The sequence below is a fragment of the Aquila chrysaetos genome, chromosome 16 (genome assembly GCF_900496995.4).
Source record: "Aquila chrysaetos chrysaetos chromosome 16, bAquChr1.4, whole genome shotgun sequence".
Taxonomy (NCBI): Eukaryota; Metazoa; Chordata; class Aves; order Accipitriformes; family Accipitridae; genus Aquila; species Aquila chrysaetos.
Genome location: NC_044019.1, coordinates 20,846,855 through 20,857,055, shown reverse-complemented (window position 1 = coordinate 20,857,055; position 10,201 = coordinate 20,846,855). Strand labels below are relative to the sequence as shown.

At 43.7% G+C, this 10,201-nt stretch overlaps 1 protein-coding gene across 1 annotated transcript; it reads right to left on the bottom strand.

Moving 5' to 3' along the window:
- Positions 1-3,256: 3,256 nt before the first annotated feature.
- Positions 3,257-5,232, bottom strand: C16H11orf91 (chromosome 16 C11orf91 homolog). Its single transcript, XM_030039216.2, is given in 3 exon segments — positions 3,257-3,537; positions 4,721-4,964; positions 4,966-5,232. Coding segments are annotated over 3 exon segments (429 nt in total). The 5' UTR covers positions 5,080-5,232; the 3' UTR covers positions 3,257-3,466.
- Between the last annotated feature and the right edge of the window lie 4,969 nt (positions 5,233-10,201).

Below are 10,201 nucleotides of genomic sequence, written 5' to 3'. Positions count from 1 at the left end.
TTCTTTCTTGAATGCAGTGGGGATAGATTTGTTGAGTCGCAGGGCAGGTATATGAAAGAGATCTGAGCTGTGCCAGCACCTAAATATCAAGTTTAGCCTTCCCTAAGCAGTCTAAGAGAACAGAAACAATTAAAAAAAATGACACATGCTCTGTGAATAAAAAAACTGCAGTAAGAATGCTCATTCTATTTTGTTCAATATATGTTTAGTTTTTACAAAGGAAACAATAAATAGATCAGTTTTCAGATGAACCCATAAGCCTACAGAGACAAGAGGAAATTACTGTAAGTAAAAAGGTCAGGTGGAAACGGAGAAGAAAAATAAAGGTAAATAGTGTTCATGGACAAACGAGAATCAACATACGTGCCGTTATGTTTAACTGGTTGTTTGTCCAGGCTATTAATACAAGTTTATTACTCTCTCGCCAAATTCATGCACATGAATGTGTTAGTATTTCCAACTGAAAGTACAATCAGTGATTCTTTCCCGGCAGAAATATTTCATTGGATGTCCCATGTTTCCCCTACAGTCTCTAAGTTACTTTTGTAGGTGCTACTTTACACACAGAAGGCCAAATTGGCTTTCCAGTGAAGATAGCCACCATCCTTCAATGATCTTCTTGGAACGCCGAGATGCTTCAGTGAAAGGGCTTTGACCAAAGCATCCTGATAGCAGAGTGCCGTGGCTGACGCTGGCCAAGGGAAACCATTCTGCCTTGTTCTGGCATGTGAACCAAATGATTGTTTTTTCAGTAGATGTGTGTCCCCAGGCAACTTAAATTGAGATTACATATTAAGTGAAGTTATTCCTTGCATTATTACCTGGTAATTAAACATGAAGTGTTGCTTTAACATAAAGGCCATATGACAAAGTGAACAACAGATGGAAAAAGATTTAAACTGCATGCTGGGAAAAGTAGCTCTGTTTAAGCCAAGAAAACCTGAGTGAATAATGGCTGGTGAGAGCTGGACGCCAAGTGGACGAGTTGGTAAAAGGTATGGGGAAGTAACAGTTAGGAAGCAGGGATCGTATGTAATGGAAATCCTTGTAGGCCCTTGCAATAACCATGGAAAACTTAGAGTGGTTTCGGAGTGAAATTATTCTGGAGATTTGGGAAAATGAAGATAGTTCCTCTGCTACCTCACTTGATCTAAAAGCTCTTACTTCTGCACAAAGCCTTTGAAGGCCCCTGTATATTGGCCCTTTTTGTGCTGTCCGAGTTTGTCTTCTGGTATTTATTTTTGGCACTAATACAGTTCCCATTGTCACAGTAATTAATAATTTCAGTATCTGTTCATGGGTTTAGCCTCAAAACTCTCGGAGACTTTTTGTCCTCATTCTGCAAGGGAGCTGTAAAACACTGAAGCCCAGCTTTCCAAGGTATTTCGGTAATAATTTGGTTCTTTAGGCACCTAGATCTATCTTTTGTATATTTACTGCCTCAGCCTCCAAGAGGTGGTTGGAAAGAGATATAAATCATCGGTGGTTACGTGAGCATTTCCCGACCAGGTGTAAAAATACCAAAGCCCACTTTGGAAGTTACTTGTGGTGTGCTGTCTGGAGTAAAATAGCTTAAAAGATGCCAACTAGTGAAACAGAACTGTTTAGCCAGAAGCACGATGTCATTAATTAGCCTCTAAAGAGCTAAGCAGCAATTAAATGGTGCCAAGGTGGGCTTAAAGAGCGGATTTAAGCCAGCTGAAGAGGGAGGGTGTTTATATTGGAGGGAACGGTGGATTTGGAGCGCGAAGGGGGAAGCTGGCGGCAGCTCCTGTTGACCCGCGTACGCCTGACCTGGCGGGCGGGCGGGCGGGCGGCCGTCAGGGCCCCGGGCGCACCAGGAGGCCGCAGGGGCCCCGACCGGCCTCCTCCGGGCCCTCCACCGCCTCCTCTCTGCCCCAGAGGCCCGGGAGCCCCATTTCAGCTCTGGCCGGGGCCGTGTCGCAGGCGTCCCTGCGAGGGGGCCTCTAGGTTTAGGGCTGCCTCGGTGAGACCCTCCGTGGGTCTGCGTCACGGGTAGTCCCGTCGCCAGCGCTGACCCCGGGCTTCCCGCCCGGGCTCGGGCCCTGGTCCCTCACCTCGCCCTGCCTGAGGCACGCTGGAGCGTTGGACAAAACCTGGCCTTACCGCCCGCCACCCAGCCCTGCTCAGGCTTTGTTTCGTTAAAAAGCATATTGATTAGCAGATGAAACCGTGAATCGCCGTATTGGTGGAGACGCCCGGCTGACAGTGGCAGTTGCGGATGGTAAGATTCTGTTTAAGATCTCCCAGCTGCTCTGATAAAATGTGGTTATTATAGTTTGCTGATTGACAAATGGGAGTTATCAGCTAGATATTTTTTTAATATAGACTCTGTGTAGGGTAGATCAGCATCTGGCTGGAAAGATTAAGATAGTAAATGCGGTAATAAGCAGTGATAGGAGATAAAATTTTGATACCGTATTGTGTTAAAATGCTTCACAGTCGAGCAACTTGACCACAGTTTAAAAAAAAAAAAAAATTAAAATATTACTCTCTCTAAAAAAAAAGCTGCTTGCCAAAATATGATAGCTTCAGGGTTGGTAACTTTATTATTTCATGCTGCCACCTACTGCTCTTGAATTAGAACAGGAAAACGTAATTGGTGTCTTTTTCTCAGTCTGATGAGCTTCTTTACTACTTTGTTAGGTTATTCTCGATGCTATATATGGCATTACTTTTTTAATGGCAGATGTTCTCCAGATCTTCAATCTGTCATCGCTGCCTCTGTCTATTTTTTCTCAGGAAAGGACATGCGTTTCAAACATACAGATGTTGTCACTCCAAAAACTGCCACAGGCTTTAGCCTAAGTGCTATTAGTCCTAAAATAATAGTAAAATGTTAGTTGAAAGTCAATGTCATACAACTGTTCTGTTAAAAACTAACTCAAGCCATAACTTCTGTGATTTCACTGAAGACAATAAAAGAACACACTGTGATTGTTTGTAACAAAGGTTTTTTTTATGCTGAAGTGAAAGTCGTTTTCGAAAGTTTGCTCAGAAGCATAGGACTTCTGACCATATCTATTTACTCTCAGTTGCACTTACTTAACATGCTTAGAAGTAAAACAAAACCACTCCCGTATTTTGTATTGGAATTACTGTGTTTCCCTGCTACATCTATCTTGAACATCATCAATGGACTGCTAGGAATCCAGACATCAGCAGTGTTAATTTCTTAGTGTTTTTGAAGAAAATATTATCCATCCTGTTTGCCTATAGTAATCGGAGAAAAAAATGTTAAAATACTACATAGTAGTGTTATCAGTAACTAGTATTAGACAAATAATACACCAAAAAAGTCAACAAGAAAATATACTGTATTTTTTAATTTGGTAGAAGAATAGCATATAATAAGTAGAAAAATAATATCGAAGATCCATTAAAATACTCTATGGTAATATAGAGACAGAATATCCAGCTGAAATAATCCTCATCCTGTTGGTGGTTATTTCTTCAGCTTCTGCCTTGCTTTCATGCCTTGTATCTTTTCTTCTTTCAGTGCCTTCAGAAGCTTATCTAAACAGGAATGAAACATAATTTGCCATTAATTTTGTCATTAATACTTGACAGTACTTCTAAGAAAATCAAATAACGTGTTAAGCAAACTAGTAATATTCCTTACAATTTCTTGTCTAGCAAATATCTGAAAACTAAAGTTTCTCACATGTATTGAAAATAATAGGTATTAAAATGGAAAAAGGTCTGTATTGCTATAACAAAGGAAAAAAACCTATTAATTTCCTGTTCTGAAAAGTAAATGTATGCAAACCACCTATCACAATTTCTTTAGGCCCTTCCTTTGAATGTGTGTATCTGATGGACATTTTTTCTGTGTTCTTGTAACCTCTGCACTCCTGAAAGTTTCCTGACTGGCAGCCTGTGGCCTTGAAGGAAATGGTGAGCATCATATCCTTAATAATTGTTGGCCTCCCTACTGGAACTCTCAGTAATCACTCTCTGCTGACCTATTTTATTTCCTGTATTTCCTTCATGGCCAGCAGGTTTTAAAATTAAAACGCCAAAGTTATTTCAGGTTGGTTTTTTTTTTTTTGACGCCTCCAACTATCTGCGGTCATCTGTCGCCTTTATTTTACATCAATGCGGATTTACAGCTGCAGATCTCATTAGTAGTGGATACATTTTGCATGTACAAACTCCCTCTGATTTCAGCGGTGTCTCAGTTGTTTTTTTGCTAACACTTAATGACTGTGGGGGTTTTGTTCCTGTGTGCAAAGGTAACCACAGCTGTAGTTCTTGAGCCTCCTTTACTCCGGGCCCTCAGCCGGCTGCCCATGACCAGTGCTGGGGGTAGATGACACCCTTTGCCCCCCGCACCCTACGTGCTCCCCCAGGCACCTGCGGCCCGGAACGATTAGGCGCGGGGCACCAACCCCGGGGAGCCTCACACCTAACCCCGCAGGAGCGCTGCCGTGCCGCCCTGGCTGGCTTATGGCGCTGGGGGTGCGGATACCCAAGGCTGCCCGTGCCCATCGCGTTTCGGGGGGTGGGTTATCTGCGGAAGAACCTGCTGCCTTTGAGGCCGGCCTGTGCTCGGAGGTGGCGGGGGGGCCCCCACGCCGCTGCCCGGCGGAGCCCTGCTCTACCGGCCGGGGCAGGCGGAGGGGGTTGCTCGACGGCCCCGCAGCGAGGGGAGCCGCGGCCGGCGCCGGGCCTGTGCCCTGCCCCGGGGGGGACGCACACTGCTGGGCGTCGAAGCCGTCGCCGACGAGCGCCGACAGCTCCAGCTCCTTGAGGCGGATGCCCAGCTCGCAGATCTCGCCCTCCAGCTGCGGCTGCTCCCCGGGCCGCCGCGCCGCCGCGCCGCCCTCCTCGGCAGCCGCCGCCGGGCAGAAGAAGCGCAGCGGCTCGTAGGCGACGGGCGCCAGCCCCGCGGCCCAGCGGGGCGCCCCGGCGGCAGCCGGCGGGGGCTGCCGCGGCCCCCCCCGTGGCTGCGAAGGGGGTCCCGGGGCCGCCGCCGTCGGGCGCGGGCGGGCCGGGCTCGGAGCGGTCGTGGAAGCGGGGGAAGTAGAGCGGCCGCGGCGGGCGCTGCTCGGTCATGGCGTCGCCCGGCGGCCGCCAACGGCGGTCGTCCTGGAGACGGGCCGGCCTCGAGTCGGCTGCGCCGGGCTCGGGGCCCCTCCATGCCGGGCGTCGCGGGCCCGCTCCCAGCGCCGGCGGCGGGCGGAGGCCGGACCCTCGCCTTCCCCGCCTTCTCCCGCGGGTCTCCCACCTCGCCCCGGGGCTGCAGCCGGGCAGCCGCCTCCCCTGGGCGGGCCCGGGGACGGCGGATGAATTTTGAATCTCCCGGCGTCGAGCAGGCCCAGGCTAGAGCGCGGTCTCCGGCCGGCGTCGGCAGCACCGCTGAGTTCTCCCGTGAGAGGGCAGGTGTTTCACCCGGCAGTTTTACTTCTGGGCGGGGGACGGGCTGTTTCAGGGGTGTGTTAGGCTCGGGAAGTAGCTTTTGTTAGAAGCAGCGAGGAAGGCGTTGTCCTAAAAATCATCTTTTAGCGGTTTATTCTCGGGCTACGGGTGAAATAAGGGAGCCGGGTAGTGAGGATGAAGGATGTTGGCGGGGAGATTAGGGAAAATTTCATCTTGCTCACAGGCAGGTAATGCTCAGCATATCTGATGTTCAGGTTTATAGGGTGGGTTTTTTTGGAGGGGGGGATCTTCCCCCCCCCAACCTGGAAAACCTTCCCTGATTTGAGACCTGTCATTAGTATTGGCTGGCTGGTTGCTATTTCTTTTAGCCTCAGCTGTTTCCATTAAACATGACAACCCCCCTCCAGCCGTAGGCGGCTAGCGGGGGCGTTGCCGATTACTTCCCTGGAGTTCAAAATAGGCTAAAAAGACCCTCTCAGGCTTCCAGCAGGAGGACTTGTGGGATGGATTTAAGCTGATTTGAGGTGTTCTGGACAACCCTAATAAGAGAGGTGCCGTACCAGTGGTGTTGGTAAAGGATTGATGACTGCAGGGGCTGTGGAGGTTAGTTACAATCAGTAAATTCACTTAAAATGAGGTGAAAAGCCCACTGCATTGCTAACGCAGGCTTGAGCAGACTTCAACAATACACGGCCCCTAAGGGATTGCTATGTGCTCTGGAGTAAATTCTATTTTTAAAGCTTTCCCTTGAATAAAATGAGAAGTTTGGCATTACCTTTTTCTAGAAGCGTACCTCTGTGTACTTGGGTGTAGTGCTCTGTGCTGTGAGCCAATACTGATGTGAATGTTTTGTTGAAATTTAGCAGATCTACAGGCATTAGCTGTCACAAGAGTGTCAGTCAGTGCTCTGAAAAGTGGTAGGAGCAGAGAAATAGTGGCAGGAGTCATTCAGTATTTTCATTTCATGTGCACTGTTTAGGGAGTGTGCTCTGACTTAGAGTCAAAAGCGGTTGCGTTATATGCAATATGCTTACATTATTAAAATTCCAGTACCGGTGTAACAACAGTACAGGTTGCATATTTTGTGAATGGAACACACATATTTGAAATAAACACTGATCAGATGTGAAGTCTGATAATAAGATTTTTTTTTTTTACCCCCGGTTCTTTGTAGATTAGGCAAGAACCACCAGTACAGTTGATTCTACGTGACAATGTGAGAAGAAAGTCCAAGCATTAGGTGGACACAGCACCTGCAAGTGTCTCTTTTTTGTGTTTCTGTGATAATTTGGGAACGTACAGTAAAAATCAATAACCCTTCCTTAACTAGGTCTTTGTGGGTCGCTTTTGAAACCAAAACAGTGCACATGAAGAATTTGCAGGGAGCTTTACTTTTGAAACCAGCAGAAGGCCCAGTGCTTCCACTTATCTTTCCTAAAATAAGTTTCTGTTATCTGTGAACATGCAAAACAAACCAGACACATTGCTATTTTGTTTGAATCTGATTCAGTCTGTTTATGCTCTAATTTAGCTTCCTTTTTATTGGTACAATTCACTTTGTCATTGAGGTAATATTGGCATACTTTTTAATTAGTAATACTTTGAGTAACTGGCTTTGGACTTTTTTTTCTCTAAGCCTTTCATATCACAGTAGAGTAACTACTGTCTTGCCGTTGCACTGTCAAGCACGCCCTTGCTTCCCCACCTCTTAACTATTATATATTAGGTAAAATATTATTATTTAGTATTCAGTAGGGAAAGCCAAAATGTAAGTATATCAAGGTATGCGTAAGTATGTATGTAGGTGGAAGAGATGGGGTAATAGAAAAACAGTAAGGTTCTCATGACTTTAAAGCCCAATCTTAAATTTGTATAGTGTGTTCCCTGTATAGGGGGTGATAAGGAAAAGCATCTGCTTTCAAAAGAATTGAGAAAAAAGAATTAAAAAGAATTCTTTCAAAAGAATTGAGAAATAGAAAAAGATTAGATCTTTAGTAAAAGCATTTGTTCTATGAAATAGCACTTATGACTGACATATATATTTTTATTGAAGTGGCATTAACAGTCCTAGCCATTATTTGTTATTTGGTATTGGCATGCTTCATACTCTCCTAGAGTGTCCTGGAGATATACTCTAAATAATGTTTTGGTATATAGGTGATGCACAAGGATTTCTGCCCTATAACTTACAGTTTCAAGGATGCTCGTATGGAAAACAAGGATAGCCTATTGATAAACATTTTGATAGGTTTATGAATGCCATTTTTCAGAGTTAAAGCCAATACGTGTACTTAATTTGAGAGAGGTGAAATGTGGATATTCGTTAACACGTGTGTATTGTGAAGTTTTGGTCATTTATTACAACTAGCAGGGACAGGATGCCAAGAGATGTCAAAGCAGGCCTTGGCCCTGATCCGTTGCAGCAATTCTAAGTTTCTGGAGATTGATCTTAGTGAAAAGAGAAAGATAACTCTTTCGGAACACAGAGAATGGAGATTTTCAGCTGATAGGAGCAAAATGGGAAAAAAAAACGTGCTGAGAAGAAGGTGGTACCTGCATTCACCAAAGCGGAAAATTTTTGAAGGAGAGAGCATAATACAAGCATTGTAATTTCACAGATGCTGGTAACACTTTTTCTAGCATTTTTCTTTCATCATTTGGTATCAGTCAAATATACAGTTTATAAACATTTCTATTTTCCTAAAACATGTGGACTAGTGAATCACAGCAATACATGGTTTTATATGCTAGATGCTAAAATCATGAACCTGAAGGTTCCTTTTTTTAACCCTTACAGCAAAAAAAGTGTGCCATACTAATGCTGAAGTAGTGGGTCATGTTGTCTTTAGGTGCCACCTGGCGGAGTTTTTACAGCATGTTGAAAGTGCTGCTTTTTTTTTTCTGATCTCATTAGTCATGCAGATAAGTATGTGGTGAGCACAAAAAAGGTTGCTGCAAGAACCAGAAGTTAGAGATACAGAGATTAGATAAAGATGATATCCAGGAGAGCAAAGGCTGGAGCAGGGAGAGTTAGTCAGATTATAGTGCAACATCTTTATAGTATGGGTTTCAGAGATTTCCAGTTCTCATAACTCTTAAAATTTTCTCCTTCATTTAATGTATAATTAGTGATATCCTCTTTACTGTGAAGCAAATAATATTCTTGGTAATGATATTTTGAAATTAAGATGATGGCATTCTGGAGTTACAGTCTAACCTTTTTGAGGGGAATGCTGTCAAGATATTTTAGGGTTTATTTTTGTAATAGTACAGTCATCTTGAGGTAATGCATTTCTATTAATATAACCCCAAAGATCGTATTAAATACCAAAAGGGTTTACGTAAATTTTATAGTAGAATAGTCACTATATATATCGTTGTTAGACGTCTTCAGGACTTAAGAGTCAATTATATGAGTTACAGTAGGACTTGTCCCATGGGAGACAGTACTGTTGTTTTGCTTAACCAAAGAGTTTAAAAATATATTATTTTCTACTTAGGCCTCAGGAATAAGGTCCTTTTCACATGTCCGCGCAGGTCCTACCTAAAGCATGAGCTAGTGCATGATAAAGCAGGGTGGCATTTTGGATGCTGCCACCTGCGAGCAGGTGAGACACCTGGGAAGAGGCAGGGAAGGGAGAGGAAAATAGTGCTGTCTACCTGCCAGGAAGGCTAGTTGTGCAAGGTGGAGAAAGGATGACATGCTGTGAGATGTGAGGCAAAACTCTGCTTTTAAGAAAGATAGGTTCATTTGCCATATTTATACAGTGTTACACACTGGTTAGACATGTGCCTTCATCTTTGGCATTCAAAATTTGTTTCCAAAGCTGGGATCCTTTAGCCCTGGGTTATGCAAATGAATACATCATGTAGTCAGAAATTTCGTGTAGCTAAACTGACCATAAATGGTATAAAGATCAGAGTTTTGAGACAAAAAATGCATGTGTGTGCTTTGTAGGCCAGCAATTGCAGTATGGATAATAACTATACAGATTTGATCCAGTAGAGGGAGTAATATACATACACTTGGTAGTGTGTTATACTTTGATAAATTTAGCACATTCATCTCTGTGTATTTAAGTGTTGATATTTGAAGTGCTTATGAAAATGTTAATTTTGGAACAGCAAGTCTTTTACTTATCTAGCCGACAAAGACAGTAGGGACGGTATTCCAGCCACCAGTCCTCTACAGTACTTAAAAACTTTTTGAAAGGCTTTTCTGTTGGGAGAAGTTAAGGATAGTCAATTAAATTTATAAAGTCTGAGGGCAGCTAAAATATTCTCATGTTAGCAGCAGCAGGCAATGCAGTCTGCAGTGTCAGTGACAATATTAACATTTAAAATGGCAGGAATGGTAAACTATGCTGTTAACTGCTTGTGTCACCATCTAAGCTATATAAACTTTATTTTGCATTTTTTATGCACATTCATTTGTACTTACATTCAGTGATGTCTAGGAGAGTGTCTTCCATTTGTTTGATATTTACAGTTTGAAAAGTTACAGCTGCTGGCAACATACGCAGTTTAAATACTGATACTCAGAAGTGTTGAGTGTGCATGTGTGTGAATTCATGTTTTCACACAGATTGCTCTAAGAATCTGTAAAAGCCGCAAAACCTACATCTCTTCCACTTACACTGAATTCTGTATGGCATTAAAAAAAAAATAATCAGCTTTTCATCACTGAGATATCCTGAAAAGTTATGTCAAAAAATTGGAGGTAACATCTAATGTGTTATTTAAATATATACTAATAAATCACATTTTTTGCATGCAGTTGAGAGTTGTGTTAGTCTTC